Consider the following 18430-nt stretch of genomic DNA (forward strand, 5'->3'; position numbering starts at 1 on the left):
GTGCCAAGGCTCTGTGCCTGCTGATTAATAGGCATCAATCTTGGAAAGAGATTCTCCTGAGCTCCTCCACCTCCTGGCCAGAATGTGGCCAGTCCATTATCCAGAAAGATGCAGCTCTTTCCCTAAGGGGCTGGGGAAGATTAGAGCATCTGCCTCCACTACCCAGGGACGTCTACAATTGTCCTAATTGAATGCCCTAGTGACCAGGGGTGAAATTGAATTGGGGAGGCCATGGCTAAAGAATCCAACTCCTAGTGGCCTATCTGTTGCTGGTGAGCTAGCCTATCCTGGCAAGCAGGCTCTGACTACCCTATCTTGCCTTGTGGGACTGGCTGGTCTTTTTCTGGCCTCACTCAGAACTCAGAGTCCTTTTTATTCTGCTGTGTGGCCTCTCAGGAGGGCTTCCTATATTATCTTGGCTGCTTCACAATTTCCATTTCTCCTACAGATTCTCCTTCCCCAATTCATTATCATGAAGTGTGCCCACGACAGTCTATCCAGGCACAGTCTCAGACACATACAGGTATGGACACACAAGCACCCACTCAAATGTGCATACTAACACAGTATGCATACAGGTATGTTCAGACACGTGTTAGTTAACAGGGTCATTCACATAAGCATTCGAAGGCAGGCACACCTACCACCCTGCTTCACTAAGGGGGCAAACTCAGGCTTCAAAGCGGTTTTGTAAAGGGTTGAATTTGCAGTCTAGTTGTACTACATACCTGTGTCTGATTGCTGTGTTGGTGTCCATGTGTGTGCTACTATATATTTATATATGGTTAGGTGGTGTGTCGGGGTACCTATGTATGTGAGGGGCTTTCTGTGTGTAGGTGGGGGCAGGGAGGGTCCTGTCCTAGCCCCCAGACTTCCTCAGAGCCCCAGGGAAAGCTAAGATTCCCCCCTTTACATTTTGTGCCCCCCCCCCCCCCCCCCCGTCTTGGGTTCAAGGACTGGCAAAGTATTCTTTGTCCAGTTCTCTATTCTATCTTCCTCCTGGGGGGCAAGGGGCCAGGCAGATACTCCCTTTCCTCTGCTGAGCTGGCTCCCTATAGCCCTGGGAGTCAGGAGCGCCTACGGGCTGGGAGGAGCGGGCAACTTCCCAGAACCAGCTGGCTGGTAGCAGGGGGAGGGGAAGGGGAGACTTGCTAGCTCAAGTTACGTGTCTGCCTGCAGGACCTGAGCCCAGCCTTCGTTTAACCTAGAGTAACCTTTCCTCCAGTCACCAGGCCTGGGAGGGAGCAGGGCAAAGGGGCTGGGTCAATTCCAACTGCTCCTGTGGGTTCCCCACTCTTAAAGGGACAGGACCCAATTAAGGCAGAGCCCTAGCAGGAAAGTGAGAGCAAGCGCCAAAATCCCTCCACACAACACATTCCGATTCACTTCACTTTTATTATGAACAAACACAATCTCAGATCAGTAAATGACTTCAGAGTCAATATTAATAGAAATTATTCCAAAATTATTCTTTGCAGGTCACAGATACTACGATCCAAAATAAAGGAAAAAAATTCCCAACCCAGGAAAAGGTATCCTTGCTCATGTTTCCATAGCAACAGAGTTGCTGAGCTCTCCAGCTTCACCTCCCCCTCCCCCCATCCACCCCCTTCCTAACATGCTCAGCTCAGCCACTCCATCTCTACCCAGAGCCAGGCTCGTAGAGGTCCATGGCATCCTGTAGGAAGCTTCCTCAGCTGAAGGATTCCAAGGTGCTTTACAAACATTAGTCCCGCCTCACAACTGCCCTGTGAGGTAGGTCAGTATTATTATCCCTATTTTTAACAGACAGGGAAACTGAGGCACAGAATAGTTAAGTGACTTGCCCAGAGTTACACAGCAAGTCAGCGGCAGAGCTCGGAGGGGAGCCCCTCTCCCTAAACCACTACAGTAACACATCCATCTATTTCGTTCAATTTCTTGCTCTGGCTTGTGTGAGCTGAAGTTCAGGATACAAGCAAACCAAGGGGAAAGTTTCTATTTTAAATGCTGCAACCATCTTTTAATCTAAAACAAAACAAAACAAAAACAAAACAAAAACCAAGTAACCTAAATCAAATACATTCAAATTACTTCCACCTGCCATTCGGGCCCCTTAACAAGAAAGCCCCCACAGAAAAAACAAAAAACAATTTTTTTTTTCTAAACTGAAGCACAGAAATGCAGTCCTACAAATTGTCAATTTTCCTGCTGGGTCTGGGTCTCGGCTCTCCCACCAGCTGCTCTCTCTGGTAAAAAAGGCTGGAGAGAAAGCAGCAAGCAGGCGAGTGGAGGCAGACTCCCCCTCAATACTGATTAGAACCCACTGAAGGCACCCAGAGGAATTTGTTAGCCTGCCCACAGAGCGAGGAATAATGGAAATTCAGGCTGTCAGTCCTGAGTCCATTTTGAATTGTTTGTTTGTTTTTCAATAGGTTTCTTTGCTTTGAGCTTGGTCATCTTCTCATAGTGTTCCTTCCCCTGACAGTCAAGATAGATGCCAGGACTCCATCTGGCTTTGTGCAGGGTCAGAGTATGGGTCTCCATTGAACATTTTTAGAAGAGACAAGCTGTTTTCATTGTATTTATTTTGTGATGTCCTGTGGGATTAAAATACCCAACAGACCTCTCTTAAGGGTAGGCCCACACAGGCCAGCAGATCTAAACTAAACATGGACATTTCTGTCTATTTCTTTCCTACTGGGATGAACAGCTCAGAAGGCTGGGTTTCTAGACCAGTCTGAACTTTCTACCCAGGTCTGCTTATTCTTAGAACCCAGACAGAAAGCAAGCTGCCCTCTCCCAAGAGGCTGGCATTCCCAGTAAGACATCAGCAAAGCCAGGGGAGAGCAGGGGAAGGTGCTTTTAGATCCCTCAAGGCCCAGTGGTGGGTTTTCCTACACCTGTCTCCCTGGCTAGGTGGTAGCAACATTCCCTTAAGCCAGCTGGGCCAAAAACTGGCCGAGTATGAACTTTATACCAGCTCTGGCAGGCAAGAAGGAAGAGTGAGGTCTTCCAATGATTTCCCTTCCAATCAAGACAGTTCACTCAGTTCCCCCCAAACCAGCCAGAAGCCCTCTGCCACTCAGCAGCCCTGGGCTTGGCTTGCAGAGTTATCATCGAACACCCAGCATGCTGAGGATGAGAGGCAAAATAAAAAAAAATAATAACCAAAAAAAGGCCTCCTCCCTCCCCAGTGGCTGGCTCACTGGGATGACATTGGTGTTTAGTTGGGGATTAGCTGAGTTTCCATCTGACCCAGGGATATTCCCTGGCAAGTTTGCCAGCTCTGCCTTGAGTCAGCAGGATAGTGGGGCAGTGAGGGAAGGAAGAGGCAATGCAGGCCAACTGAATAGGGCAGCCACATTGCAGAGGGAAAAACCAGCGATGCTCCCTGGCCCTGAGCAATCCAGCCAAGGATGCTGTCTGCCCAGAGACAGGAGGGGGAAGAGGCTAGGGACACTAGAGAAGCCAAGGCAAGGGGAAGCCAAGAGTTAGCTCCCAAATCCCAACTGTGCCTCCTCGAGCATGTTTTAGGTTCGTGAGGGTATGAGAGAACAGTGGGAAAAGATCAACAGGGTGTGTATGCTGCAGAAGGGACCCCCATGGATCCACCTACAATTGGCATCCAATGCATTTTCTATAGGGAGAGGAAGGATCTTGGACCCTTCAGACTTGACCTGTTTATAAGCCCTGCCCCCAGCCTCTTGGGCTCCTGCTCAGCAGTAAGGGGCTGGGGAGCCATCACATTCATTCTTCCTCCTCTTCTCCCAAAACTCCTGGATGGAAGAGGGGGGGACATTGAGGTTAGTTTGTTTTACTTTTCCAAAGAGTCACTGTTTCCTTAACTTTTTCCCCAGTCTCTCTCCAGGTCAGGCCAATTTCATTAGGAACTAGAGCTCTTGGCCCTTGGTTCCCTAGGTGTGCTTAATGCTGCCTTGCCCCAAGCTTTATGGAAGCATCCCTTTATGATTTCGCATCCCTTCAGCCTGGGGTTTCCCAGGCCTTTGGGACACAGAGCAAGCCCACTAGGTTGAGGAGCCGGCCAGCAAACTTGTCCTTTTTTCTCAATCATAGTAGGCATGCTACTTCCCTCCCCACCCCACCCCCCAGTTTCCAGGAGGAAACTGCAGCCAAGAAGAATAACCCTCTATTCCCGCTGGTGGGGAACGACACCTGCCCTGAAGGAGGAAAGTGGCCTTGATTCCTTTCTAGGTTTGCTCCTCACCCCTGGTGGGGGTCGGAGAGGGCCAGAAGGAAGAGAATCACTGAGGGAAAAAGGTCACTAACAGTGACGCTTCAGAGAGAGAGCCGCCAGCCCAGGGCACACCAGCTGTTTGCTTAGGAGGCAGTGAAGGTGGAAGGGGAAAGAAGAAAGGGAAAGGTGATTAGAACAGGGGAAGGAAAAGAGAAGGAAGAAGAGGAAAAGCAAGATCATTTCAGCATTCACAAAGGCAGAGTTGTTGGCTTTCAATACATTTGCACTGTAAAGGAATACTGTATTGGAATGGGTTAAAAAAAATCATCTTTAGCATCTGGTAGCATTATTCAGTAGTTAATAAGGAGAACATTAGACCTCTGCCCAGCTGGCTTGGTGGGGGGCGGGAGGGAAGCCTCAGCCGCTCTTTGAGCTTCCTTCACCAGTTCTGGAGCGTCTGGCAAGGATGGCGGCCTTGGAGACTTTCTTTCGGTCGTACGCCAAGCCCAGGAGACACATGCAGTCGATGAAGAAGGTGGTGAAGTTGATGTGCCAGCGGTACTCACTGGCAGAGTAATCGTATGGGAAGGTGTGATGGTAGTTGTGAAAGCCTTCACCTGTTACAGCAAGAGAAGAGAGGGTGAGCAGGTCATGGAAGGTGGCCCTGGCCCCAGCCCTTAGGGAGTCACGGCTCAGAGGACAAGGGGACAACTGCTCTCTAATGTGTGGAGGACCCTGCCTTACCTATCAACCAATCAAGCAACAAGCACTGGTTCTCTGCCTACTGGGTGCCAGGCACACTCTGGGGATACCAAGATAGTCCTTGCCCTTAAAAAGCTTACATTCTATTGGAGAAGAGCCAACACAGATCACAGGGCAAGTGTCTACAAAATAGATGCCAAGTAAATCCAAGTTACTTTGGGGTGGGGGTGAAAGAACTAGTAACAAAAGTGCCTTAAGCAGCAGTGGACATCTGAGCTGAGCTCTGACGGAAACTAAAGGAAGAGAGCAGAAGGGATGGCATTACTGGAATAGGGTACAGCCTGAGCAATGGCCTGCAGCTGGAATGTCATTTCTAAGGAACAGCAGGAGGACAGTATGACTGGAATGTAAATGTGCAGAAAGAAGAGCCAAGTGCGCTAAGACTCAAAAGGTAGGTTTGACTCGAGGTTGCGAAGGGCTTTAAATGCCAAGCAGAGGAGTCTGTATTTTATCCTGGAGGCAACAACAAGCAGCCATTGCAGGTTACTGAGCAAAGGTGTGCTTTAGGAAGGAAAAAAAAATCAATTTGGCAGCTGGATTTAGAGAGGAGACTTGAAAAGCAGCAAGCTCAATTAAGGGATGACTGCAATAGTCTAAGTCAGTCCCTGATGGCCTGAGCTAGGGTGGTGGCTGTGGGTGGAGGACCCAACTTCTCAGGCCTGCTATGTGGGGGAGAGGGGAGTAGAGACAGTGAGGGGAGGAGAGAGAAGGGCAGATACCTCTCTGCTCTGTGAGAGGAAAAGAGAGCTCTGGAATCCCTGCCTGCAGCTGCTGTCGGCTTAGCATATGCTGGCATGGCCATCCGGCCTTCTCTAAGCTCCAGGTTCTCTGGGGAGCCAGCCTCTGAAAGCTCTGCTGGGGCACAGCCAGAGCTAAAAAGTCCCACTAACCAATGGGATTCTTGGGGCAGTAAGGGCAGGTTTCCTCTTGGCTGAATAATAACATGATATTTACACAGTAAACACAGTATATTTACACAGACTATTGTCTTTGATCCTTAAAACCTAAGAAGGGAAGAAGGACCATCTACAGGCATTATTATCCCCCTTTTTACAGATGAGGAAACTGAGATCCAGAAAGGTTAAAGTGACCATGGGGTCAGCTGTTAGGGTCATAGGTTCAGAGCCAGAAGGTAATTTTGTTGAGTCATTTACAGTCATGTCTGACTCTCTGCGACTCCATTTGGAGTTTTCTTGGCAAAGATAGCAGAGTGGTTTGCCATTTCTTTCTCCAGCTCATTTTACAAATGAGGAAACTGAGGCAAACAGGGTTAAGTGTCTTGCCCTGGGTCACAGGGCTACTAAGTGTCTGAGGTTGAGTTTGAACTTGGGAAGATGAGTCTTCTCAATTCCAGGCCCAGCATTCTATCCACCGTGCCACACAGCCACCCAAGAGAAGGGACTTTAAGGATATTAGCCCCCTTCTACCAAAGATAATGAACTTGGGCTGGAAGAGGTTAAGTCATAGCCCAAGATCACATAAATAAGTGTCAGAAGTGGGGTCCGAACCCAGACTTTCCTGATTCCAAGTCCAACACTATCCACTAGCCCACACTGCCTCTTCTAAGAAATCCTGATTTGCCTGCTGTTCCCAGGCAGTAGGCAGGGAATTCCCTGAGCCCAGGAACAAAGATTTCTAAGTATTTCCCATTGCCCTGGGCCATGGCTTCCTTTTCCTGTTGGTAAGCAAGGGTGACAGTACTGACCTACATGGAAGGCCCCAATGCTACTTTAATAAGAGTGCTTGTCCAGCCCCAGACACAGCAATGATACTCTTTAATAACATCTGAGGGCAGAAGTCCTGGCTAAATGACAGGGCCAGGGATCACGAGCTACACTCTGACACCTGCTTATCTACACCGTGAACCCCGTGGGAAGGAGGGATAACCCCAGGGCCAAAGGTTGAAGCTGCTCAGAGGGACATAGGTGCCAATGCGTGGAGAAGCAAAGGGGACCTCTAGAGATTGAGAGGTGTGGGAAGGGCTTCAGCCTGGGGTCAGCAAGGTCTGGCCCGGGAGGACGCGTATAGGAGAGGCATCTCCTCAGTGGACCAGGAGCAGAGAGCAAGCTGCAGGGCAGGATTTTTGCCACCATTATGGGTGAAGAGCATTGAGGAGCTGGTGAACATGAGGTGGGTCCAAAAGCACAAATGCAGTTTGCTCTGATGCTTCCGGACTTCCCTGTCTATTGTTTTAAGTGACAGTCATATACACAAGAACACAGTAACACAGAGTCAAGGAAGGTGGACAATGGCCAACAGGAGACTAAAAATGAACATGTTCACACTGGGCTTGTGGTCAAAGCCTAGGAGATGAAGGCATCAGGGGAGAGTCCAGAGGCATGCCTAGAAGACAACGAAAGGTGATGCCAAGGTGATAAAAACCAGGATGGTGATTGTGAAATAGGGCCAAAAGTGCACAGAGACAAAAACCATTAGAAGGAACAGGGACATTGGAAAGGGGGACGGGGGATATAGAAGGGCTGTTAGAGGTCATCTAGTCCAATTTCTTCATTTCGTAAGAGCTAGAGATGTCCCTGTAGCCATATGTGGCAGAGCTGGGATTCTCACCTAGATCTTCTGACCCCCAAAGCCAGCCACCTTTTCTATACCCTTGGAGGAGGAGACGGGAAGGGCAAATTACTTGGGTAGGTGAGCTACATTCTTCAATGGAGAAAGGCCACTAAAGTTCACCCCACTCGTTTGACAGATGCTAACAGACACAGGATTGAGGCACACAGATTAGGCCATTTGTTTAGGACTGAAGAGTAAGAAGGCTACATACATTAGAACAGGGAGAGGCCATCCCATTAACCTTGACTACAGGGCTGAGCCACACCCTTAGGTGGGTGAGTGGGCAGGAGGGGCAGCCTGGGCAAAGAATAAAGAAGAATGGGACGGAGAGAGGGAGAAGAGCACAACCAACAAGTTTGGGTCCTATCACCAGTGAGTGTCAGGGCCCCTGCCCCATAACCAAATCTGACCTTGGGGATGCTGTGGAATTGAGGGACCAAGATCTGGTCACCATTTTGGTAAAGGGTTAATACATATTAAATAATAACAACCTATCTGTATATACATAACATATATAAAAGGAACTTTCTGGTCCCTCTGGAAAATTCCTTACCCAAGCGAGGCTAGAGCTAAACCAAGACAAAGAAGGCTTCACTGGGGTGAACAAGGCAAGTAACAGACTTCATTCTGCACATCTGTTCATACCTAGGCATCCACTCTAGACACTCCAATATGAATCCAACTCCACCATTTTGAAGATAAGAAAACTAGTAGAACACAAAGCATTTTGAGGGCAGGGACTATTTCGTATTTATCTTTGTACCCCCTGAGCCTAGCACACTATCTGACACACAGCAGGAAGCTTAACTGATGCTTGCTGAATCGAACCATTATTATGAGCCATGACAGAGATGTTAGATGGCTTATCCACAGAGCTAGGCTTCAAATCCAGATGACTGACTCCCAGTGGTTTTCTCATTCCACCATGCCAAGACGAGTGTCTTGGGACTTCAGGTGAAAGATTCCTCCACTCGCAGAGTAACAGAATTTGAGCTGAAAGGGGCCAACAACCATCTGGTCCAGCCCCCACACCCCTTCTTTTTCATAAAGGAGACCTGACCCCTAAAGGCCCAGAATGAGGGAGATCCTTTGGAAAGGACAGGCCCTACTGGGAGAAAACCTGAGATGCCAAGCTGACAAGCAGGCTTAGCCTCACCAGTACAACTGATCAAGTGGCTGTACTGTGAACCCAGTATCTTGTCCTCCCTACCTCCTGCTCCAAGGGCCACCAGGATATTCTCCCGGGGGTTGATGTTTTTGTCATAGGGCCGGCTGCCATACATATGAGCAGCGCTGTTCACCAGCCAGGTGGCATTGAGCACGATGGTATAACGCAGGAGGGTGGCAACATACAGGCTGTGAGCAAAATGCTCGCCCCAGAAGTACCAGGGGACAAATGTGGGCAAAAAGAAGCACAGGAGGAGGATGCCGAGCTTGTAGTATCTGTCAAGAGAAGAAGCAGCACATGAAGTCAAGGGTCCCTCTCAATGCACTCAAGTCTTCCTAACTACAAGTCCAGCATTCAGCATTTCTTAAGTACCTACTACGTTCCAGGCATTGCACTCAAAACTTTACACACTCAGTCATCACCAACAACCCGAGAGATATTATCTCCATTTCACAGATGAGGAAACTGAGGCAGACGGGGTAAGTGACCAGGCCAGGGTCCCACAGCTAGTAAATGACTGAGGTCACATTTGAATTCAAGCCTTCCTGATTCCAGACCCAGGCACTCTCTCCACCAACTCCCTTGGCACCCTTCCACTCACCTCCTCTGGAACATCACCAGCTTCTCAGCTTTCACATCAGACATGTCAAGCAAACGGCCCTTCTCAATCACATCCGGGTGTTTTCGCACAAGCAGCCAGCCCACATGGGAGAAGAAAAACCCCCGTCGGGCATTGTGGGGATCGGCATCTGTCTCAGAGAACTTATGATGGACACGGTGGTCCCGGACCCACTCGAAAATGTCATTCTAGGGGCACAAAAGAGAGATGAGCAAGTGTGAGATAAAGAAAAAGCAAGACAAAAGACCAGCCTAACCTCCCTGACTGGCCTCCACTTTAGAAGGGACAAATGAAGGGACATTTTGCAGCCTCAGAGATACCCCAAGAAACAAGGCTGGCTTCTTCTCCGTGGTTGGGGGTGGGGTGTGCAGCATCAAGGCAAAGCACATGGGACAGAGAAATTGCTGGGAACCCTGTTAGTTCTCCTAGCCCCGGGGAGTATGATGAGGACAAAGGTCCCACTACGCATCTTCCACTGCCCAGAGAGCTGGCTCACCAAATTACCGGGGAACCCTCATTCTAGTCTAAGCACCTGGCAAATGAAAATGGCCTCTCCTGGATATGTCAGCTCCCTAGATCACATGACACATTACAGAATTGTTCTAGTCCCTATTCAGTGTGTCAACATCCTACAAATCCTCCTAGATGCCCTCCAGAAAAGAAGAACTGAATTGCATCACTGAGGAGAGGAGAAGCCCAGAGGTGTATAGTGCCATAGTATATACTCAGGACACATGCCAGGCAGGGGAAATGTAACTGGATGTTTACTCAAGAATGTTCACTCTCCTCCACCCCCACGAAGAGGCAGGGTCTCTCGAATTAGTTACATGCCTAGAGCTTTAAGTCTAACAGTCAGTAAGGGTTCCTCCCTGGCCTTTGGAGCTTCTTCCTTTGGAGAGACTAACTCTTGACACGGCTGGCCTGAGAGCAAGCTGCAGTTTCAGACAGGTCCAGGAAATAAGCTGGAAGGGTAGGCCTTGATTACATAGATCTGAGGCAGAATAGAAGCTTAAGAAGACCTCCATAAGACTCCTGGCTCATTGCCTCTGCAAAGGGCCACCCAATGGGTGAGCTCTCCAAGAGTGGAGTGCATACCCACTTGTCAGAGGCTTAACCCAATTAACAAGGACAGAGCAAAGTGTGATCCCAGAATGGAGCCCCTTAAAGCTAGGTGATGTAAATGTAGAATTGGATATAATCCCAGGGCTGGAGTGATGTTGAAAAAACTCCAGGGGTTCTCTAACCTTTTTGTGTCATACACTCCTTGGGCAGTCTGGTGAGGCCTATGAATCCCTTTTCAGAATGTTTTTAAATGCATAAAATAAAATACATAGGATTACAGAGGAAACCAATTACATCCAAATACATCTAATATATAATTTTAAAATAAACTCACAGACCTCAAGTTAAGAAGCTCCAGTTCTAATTCCATTGGGACTCACCCAAAAAGCCAGAAAAGTTTACTTTTTTTTTTCATTAGGAACTTCTCAAGATGTGCTCTCCCTTGTTTTTTTCCCTCATGAGAATGTAAGCTCCTTGAGGACAGGTGGGAGCTGTTTCCCTTTTATCTCTGTAGCTCCAGTGCTTCCCACTGTGCCCAGAAAACAGTAGGCACTTACTAAATGCTTATTTTTGATGGATTGACTGTTCCTTCTGAGACAATAGCTGTACAGCAGTTAACACAATGCCTGGTACAAAGTAGGGCTTTAATAAGTTTATACCCTTCCCTTCCCCTCCTCCTAGATCTAAAACCAGAGTGCTGTTTGTCTTTGGGAGCCTCTAAGGTTAGAGGAAAAAACCTAGTGCCTGCCTAGATGGGATGGGACCTGGAGGAGCAGGGGTGAACAAGGAAATGGAAACGTAAAGCCAGCCAGGTTGGGCCAGACCCAGACAGCTCCTTACCTGGAAGGCCATGGTGTTGGCGATGGTCAGAAAGATTCTGAGGGGCAGGCGTGCCTTGTAGGTTCTGTGACTCCAGAGGCGGTGGGCTCCAGCAGTGATGCCCAGGGCGCTGACTAGGTAGCATGCAAGTGCTGTTTGCCAAGGGAAAGAAGAAAGTCAAAGTGAGAGAAATTCAATGTACATTTCTTCCTTGTACATTTCTTTGAAAGCACATTTCCTTCTTGTGCATTTCCTCATGGCACATTTCTTCCTCCTAAGAGGAAGAAATGGGAAAGGCCAATCTTAGGAGAAAGGTGGGCCACAGCTGAGCTAGTATTCACTCTGACCCAGATCTGTTTGTAATTGGTACCTTAGGTTTCACTTCCCTGGAGCCTAAGAATCTCCCAGCCACCTCCCAAGGGCTTGAAGGAGGCTCTGGAGATAGTTATCAGTATGTCTGAGCACTGAGAGCTCCAACAAAGCAGGCAGAGGAGAGAGGAAGCCCTCCCCGCACACCCGGCTCCAATACTGGCTGCAGAGAGGCTCCAGCTGGGGGCTGGTTTGGCCTCACTCAGCCGTCTCTTGGGCCACAGACAGGGCTTCTCCTCCAAGTCTTTGGACCCCACAACAAACTTTCTCCATCAGCCAGCCTACCCTCTTTAAAGGCAAAGCTATTTATTTCCAGACAGTGCTTGGGAACAGTTTAGAAATGTCAGCTTCACACATGTGTGAAGTCTCCAGGACTGAGTGAGAACAGAAGCCCCACAGAGTTACCAGGCACATTTTCTGCCTAAAAGTGGGCTTCCTGGGCTACCCCAGCCTCCCAGAGGACAGGGATCTCTGGGAAGCCGAGGCAGGAACAGCATGATGCTCATAAAGTCTAATCCTAAGGGGGAAAACCTGTCAGGCAATAATAAACCATCACTGGCCACTAAGTCATATCAATTTATGATGTCACAGACATTAATGCTTAGGAAATCAATGCTCTCGTTAGTTAACAGGTAGTGTGGTGTTACGGACAGAGTGCTAGACTAGTGAACCAGGAAGCCCTGGGTTCAAATCCCACCTCAGGTGATTGCTAGCTATATGACCCTAGACAAGTCATGAGACCTTTTTTGAGCACAACAGTGGCAAGCTTCTTGTCTGTGGAGACAGAGGACCTATATTTAAATCCCACCACTGCCACTGGGTGACCTTAAACAAGTCACATAATAGTCCTGGGTTGGACTAGATAGCCTCTAAGGTCCCTTCCAGCTGGAGATCAATGAGCCTATTATCCTCACCTGTAAAATGGGGATAATAACAGCCCCCTCCTCCAAGAGCTCGTGTGAGATTCAAATGAGAGAACAGATGAAAAGGGTTTTTTTTTTTGGCTGTACAAATGCTAGCTGAAACTTTAACCCAGTCCACCTGTTTCTTCCTCCAAGGACTTTGGAGCGCTCCTTAATGGAATCCTGTAGGCCACTTCGATTCCTAGTCCTTATCACCCAATAAGGACCCAAGTGGCCTCTAGACACCAAGAGGGAAGACTCTCCACAGGAGAACAAATCCAAGTTACCGTGTTCATACCAGAAAGATGAGCAGGAGGCCTGGGATCCTTTAAGGGCTAGAAAGCTCCAGCCTCCCCATTCTAGATATGGTCCTCATGCTTCACACTTTCTATACACCAAGCCTCAGCCTACTTTACACTTGACCTCAGCATACTCTCACAGGATGGAGTATAAACCCATCTGTGCAGCCAGGGAAACCAAGGCACAGATCACAGGTACAGACTTGCCCAAAATCACAGAGTGAGTCAGTGGGTAAACCCAGGAGTCCTGACTCCCACACTCTGGCTCCTTCTTTCTCTTACAACACCCACAGAGTCTGTCAAAGGAATACTAAAACCCAAAGGGAAGGCTATTAGAATCCGTGGGGAGAAGATCTCAGGATGGGGGGGGGGGGCACGAGGTGTGAGGTACACAACTATCATTGAATCAGCACTGAGAACTGCCAGGCACAGCCTAGCCTAAAGAAGTCTTAGGTTCTTTCTTTCTATGATGGAGAGAATGAGGTATAAATGGTCAGGAAAGGGATCTTAAAGCTTTTCTATGAAGGCTACCTGGGTCTTGCCTCCTCTCATCTAGACTCTCCCAGCTGTGAAGCCCATCAGGGTAAAGGTGTTCAAGACCCCAGATCCTGGTCCTACCATTAGCACACACAGGAGGATCCCAAAGCCCTTTGAATCCCTCCCATACTGGGGGACTAGTGTTTCTTCCTAGGGTAGGGCAGAACAGTGCCTCAAACAGCCCCAGTAAACCAAGGGAGCCCCTTCCATAACAGGTCATGCTCATTTCACACACCCCAGGGCTCTCCAGACATGCTGAACCCCACCCCCCAGTAATGGGTCTCCCACAACTCCCAGCTGGAAAGGAGACCCTTAGGAGCCCAGCTCATCTTCCCCTCTCCCCAGGTAGAGCTATTTATGCATCTACTCCCTTTGGCAATTCCTCCTGACCTTTGTCCTGTCTTGTCAGTGTAGACCCAGCAGGGATGGAGCATAGCTGCTGAGCTCTTCATGTAAGAACTCTCTCAGGGCCCAAGGCTGCCTAAGACTGGTCTGTCTACCTGCCTACCTTTCCTGGGCTTCACAACCCATCCCTGGGAATTGAAGAAACACAGCCTCTCTTGAGTCTACAGAAGAGACAGGATTATATTACTGTCCCCATTCTTCAGCTGGAGCAAATGGCCCCAAAGAGAGAGAGGGAGAGCTCAGGGCAGCATTTCCATGTCTGCAGCAGAAGGTGGGATGATCCCCACAGGCCAAAATTCCCAGATCTCAGGAAGCCTGAGGCAACAGCCAGGGGAGCAGTTACCCAGTTCCTCTGCTGGACCCTTACAGACACATGAAATGGAAACCTGACCTGCTAAGAAGAACAGATGTGTTTTAGTGCCCTAAAGTTTGCAAAGCATTATCTCTGGACTTTTACAACAACACTGGAGGTATTATTGGCTCCATTTTACAGATGAGGTTGCCAAGGTTCAGTGAGATAAAAGGTATTTTCCTGTAGTCACGCTGCTAGTAGACAGAATTCAAATATGAATCTGCTGACTCTGGGGCCACCACTTTATCCACTCTCCCTCCTGATCCTGCTTCCACAAGTGGGCTTTGTGATTCTCCTTGGCTCAGCCTCTCACTTTATACCATAGGTCCCCCTCTTCCTTCGGGACCTATAATAATAATAATAATAATAACTCAACTCCCCTCAGATCTGGATGGAAGGATCCTAAAGCCTGGATTTGCTTTTGCCCTTCCCATGCCAGCCTGTAGCCTCAGAACGGGAGGGATGGGGCCACCTCTGTGAGAGGCACATGTGTGGGCCCCTGGGACCAGCACACACAGATGGAGGGCCCTGAAAAGCCCCGGAGATGGCAAGGAGCTGAGATGCTTCTCCTAAAGCAGCCCTTTGTTACTCAGTTGGCACAAGGCCTGGGGTCTGCTCCCTGCTCCTCTTGGCTCCCTGTCCTGTCCAGGCCTGTCTTGCTTGCTCCAGGCCACCCTGGCTTGCCTTGGCCCTTCCTCCAGGGCAGCCAAATCCCAGGGGCCAGGGGTGGCAGTGGAAGATGGAGAGAATAGGGAGAGATGTGGCTGAAGCAGGCAAAATGGAAGTCTTTGGGGAAAAGGTTCATGGGGTCTGCTGCTTTTTAAGACCATGTCTGTGGCGTTACTCATATGCCCAGGCACACCCAGCTACCACAGCCATGTAACATGAATATGGGAATCTTCCTTGAGCCTCTCCCTACTAAGGGGAATCAGCCTGACTATAGGGGGCCTGAAAGGATGACTCTTTTCCTGGCAGAAAGGAAGGTTCTGAGGCACAATGGAACTGGAATCATAAAGAGAGCATTTCATGGTTTTCAATGCAATTTATGCCCAGGATTTCATTTCTGAGGCATATGGTGAGTACTTACCCTGTCCCCTCAACAGCAGCTAGTACCTCCCAAATGCTTGCTGTTCCCTTGGTGGGGGCCAGGACCAAACCTATTCCCCACCTGCCTACCATGTGGCTCCAGCCACCTCCAAGCCAAGCCACCACCTCAGGGCTCCCTTTTCCCCACAGCAGGGATGAAGGTGGCCTACACTTGCACCCAACAAAGGGGACTTGTCCCTTGGACCAAGAGGAGGCTCCCCTCTACCTTTGCAATAGGAAGGGCTGGGGGGAAGAGTTCAGAAAGGTCAGTCCACTTACTCCACAGCAGGGTGTAGATGTGGCAGGAAGGCAGCAGGAAGAGTCCATACAGGGCTCCCAAATGAAGCAGGCTCATCAGGATGATGTTCCTCCAGACATACACAAATTTGGGTTTGGGGCCTTCCTTCTCTCGGTAAGTGGGGTCAAACACGTCATCCCGCATCTCATAGCTGATCCCCTCTTCATCCTTCTCAGGAGGTGATTTTGATGCTGCCTTGGCAGCTCCGTTCTGCAGGGCCCTGGAGGAAGGGGCTGTGATGGTGGTTGTGGTGGTCATGGTGTAGGAGGGGGAGATCTGGGGGTTGAGAAAAGAAACACTACAATGAACCATACTGGAGGGGCAAGATGGTGTTGTAATCAAGAGTGGTGAATTTAAAATCAAAGGACCTGGGTTTGAATCCTGACTGGGCCATGAATACTGACCATGTTGAAGTTACTTCCCTTTTCTGGGCCTCAGTTTCCTCATCAGTGAAATGAGGGGGTCGTACTAAGTAGCTTTTGATGTCCCTCCTATGTCTAGATTTATGATCCTGTGGGCTTGATTACCTCTGCCACAGTCCAGAGACCTAGCAGGATAGGCTCCTAGTAAAAGAGAAGTTCCCAGGGGGCAGGAACTAAGTCTTCTTTTGCCTCAGTTTCCCTAAGGCCTAGCAGAGTCCTTTGAACGATACAGGAAATTATTTATATGTGTGTATGTGTATATATACATGCACACATATGCATATATAGATATACAGATAGAGATAGATATGAAAACGTTTGTAGGATTGAATTGGCTCAGGTCCTGTCCCCTGAACCAAGAAAACTCAAGGGGCCCGGTGGAAAAGAGACTGTAGAAATAGAGGCTTTAGTGTAGAAAGGAGGGGATCTGAGGGCCCAAAGGGATTGGGGAGGGGAAGAGAGGAGGGGAGCTTAGACAGACGGTAGCAAACACTCTGCTTCTATCCTTTAAGTACCCTAAAAGCGGGGGTTCCTCGGTGGATGGGCCCCAAATCCTCAGCTGAGGAGGCCAACATCGTTCTACAGAGAGATAAAGTCCTCTGCTCCCAAAGAGTGGTGGTGGGAGGGAGGGTCCGGTATAGTGGCATGAGCAGAATTTGATCTATTAATGGATAGGCATTTGATAAGCATTAATACAAAGTATGCTGTTCAGCCACTTGCTACTTGTGTGACCTTGGACAAGTCATTTATCCTCTTTGTAAAATGGGGAGTGGGGTGGACAAGATGGTCTCCGATGTCCTTTCCTTCTCTAAATGCAGGGTTCCATCCTCGCCTCCACAGCGCTTTCCCCCACGCACACCCCTGACCCTCCCTCCTTCCCTCTCTGGCTGCCAGCTCTGAAGCTCCAGGGACGCCAGAGGCGCCACGGCTTCTTCCAAGGGGCCTCACCTCCTCCTGTAGCAAGTGGGCCGGCATCTGGGTTCTCCGGGAGCAGGACTTGCTCTTGCTGGGCTGGAGCTGTCGAAGGAGAGGGGGCACTTGGGCTCAGGATTCGGCTTTTCGAGGACGCAGGCCGCCCCTCCACCCCACACCTTCCCGCCCCGTCCCGCTGCTGCTTTGCGCTCGGAGCCGGGCCGTGTGCCCTGTTCGTTCGATCGCTCGATCGCTCGATCGCGCTCTCTCACTCGCGGCTCTCGCCTTTCTAGCTAGCTCTTTCTGCGTCCACGACCCAGATGCGTTCTGCTCTAGCCTCTCCGGCCAGGAGGATTTAAAGGCCCTAGCTGACGCCTGGGGACCGTGTCCTGGATTTCCTCAGACCCCTTTTATCCGCTGCCAACTCCGGCCAAAGTGCGTAGCAGGGGCCGTTGGCAGCGGCTGCCCGGCGTGGAGGGTGCAAGAGGGCGGGCGAGGGGAGGAGACAGAGCACCGGGGCGTGGAGGGGGCCGTGGCCCGGGGCCCGGACCGGGGATAGAGCCGAGGATGCAGCCGCCGCAACCGCTGCCGCCGCCGCCGCCGCCGGGGAAATGCTAATGATGCCTCTGTGCGCCCCAGCGCGCCATTGGCCAAGGGGAATTTGGTGCCACCTTATTCTGCCTTCGCCATTGGCTCGGTGCAATCTGCTGTTCCCTCTGCCGCGAGCGAGCTGCTGGGCCCCGACCCCTCGCTCACCCGCCGTCCACCCCCCACCCCAAGTCCCTCCCTCCTTCCTGCTTTCCCTCCTCCCCCCACTCCCGGCTTCCCAGCCTCCGGCCCTCAGACCAGGCACTGGACAACTGTTCCCTGCTGCGCATCCTGGGGACCTGGCGAGGCGCTGGGGGCCCTCACCGAGGGAGGGGCAGGCCTGGGGTCTCAGAGGGGGAGGGGAGGAGTGGGGGGATGGGAAGACGTGGGGAAGAGGTATGAGGCTCCGACTGCCTGCGATCCCGGGCCTGGGGGGCGCTCCTCAAAGTTTAGCCTGGAGCCCCAGCGTGGCGTTCACCACTCGCTCAGCTTCATCCCTCCCCATCTCTGCACGCCCGGGCAGAAACGAGAAGGCGACAAGGAATGGGGCTCCAAAACCAAAAGCAAAGGGGATCCTAGAGGAGTCACCCCCCCACCTAAAGCCCCCTCCTCCGATCCCCTGTCTTCTTCCTCCATGCTTTCCCCCTGTATTTCCCTCCTCCCTCAGGCAACAGATTGTCCCCTCCAAAGTCCCCCTCCTCCTTACTGCAGCCCAGCTTCACAGTCCACAGCTACACCCGGTGCCCAGCACTACAGAGACCAGCTGGTGAATTCAGACATGCGCATACCATCCCAAGCACCAGCTCAGCGTGTCTGGTCACACACCCGACCAGTGAATGCACACAATTACATTCATACACTAGTCCATACACACACCCCTTTATATTCACATACCACCAGACTCACAGGCCCTGTTACAACTCATGCGCTAGTGTATACACACTAAACTCTGTGACACACATCAGTACATACGGTTTTCTGCAGAGGGTTTATTAGTCTGTCACACACAGGCCAATGTCCACACGAGATCACAGTTAATTACACAAACCAAGTATATACATGGACAGAAACGCAAACATTCC

The 18430-nt window shown here is 50.3% G+C and overlaps 1 protein-coding gene across 1 annotated transcript; it reads right to left on the bottom strand.

Moving 5' to 3' along the window:
* Positions 1 to 1375: 1375 nt before the first annotated feature.
* SCD (stearoyl-CoA desaturase) lies at positions 1376 to 17518 on the bottom strand. The gene is made up of 6 exons (XM_036734551.1): positions 16797 to 17518; positions 15408 to 15702; positions 11200 to 11330; positions 9280 to 9485; positions 8721 to 8953; positions 1376 to 4794 (listed from the first exon to the last, which is right to left on the bottom strand). The coding sequence occupies exons 1-6, from the start codon at positions 16821 to 16823 to the stop codon at positions 4595 to 4597; spliced, it is 1092 nt and encodes a 363-aa protein (XP_036590446.1). The 5' UTR covers positions 16824 to 17518; the 3' UTR covers positions 1376 to 4594.
* Positions 17519 to 18430: the final 912 nt, after the last annotated feature.

Source organism: Trichosurus vulpecula, chromosome 8, assembly GCF_011100635.1.
Source record: "Trichosurus vulpecula isolate mTriVul1 chromosome 8, mTriVul1.pri, whole genome shotgun sequence".
Classification (NCBI taxonomy): domain Eukaryota; kingdom Metazoa; phylum Chordata; class Mammalia; order Diprotodontia; family Phalangeridae; genus Trichosurus; species Trichosurus vulpecula.

Bases quoted from the DNA above. Each gene is read 5' to 3' on its own strand.
- SCD (XM_036734551.1), bottom strand. From the start codon at position 16,823: ATGCCGGCCCACTTGCTACAGGAGGAG. The intron at 9,486-11,199 runs GTAAGGAGCTGT...TTGTGCCCCTAG, and splicing joins CCAACACCATGGCCTTCCAG to AATGACATTTTCGAGTGGGT. The intron at 8,954-9,279 runs GTGAGTGGAAGG...TTCTCTTGACAG, and splicing joins CTGGTGATGTTCCAGAGGAG to ATACTACAAGCTCGGCATCC.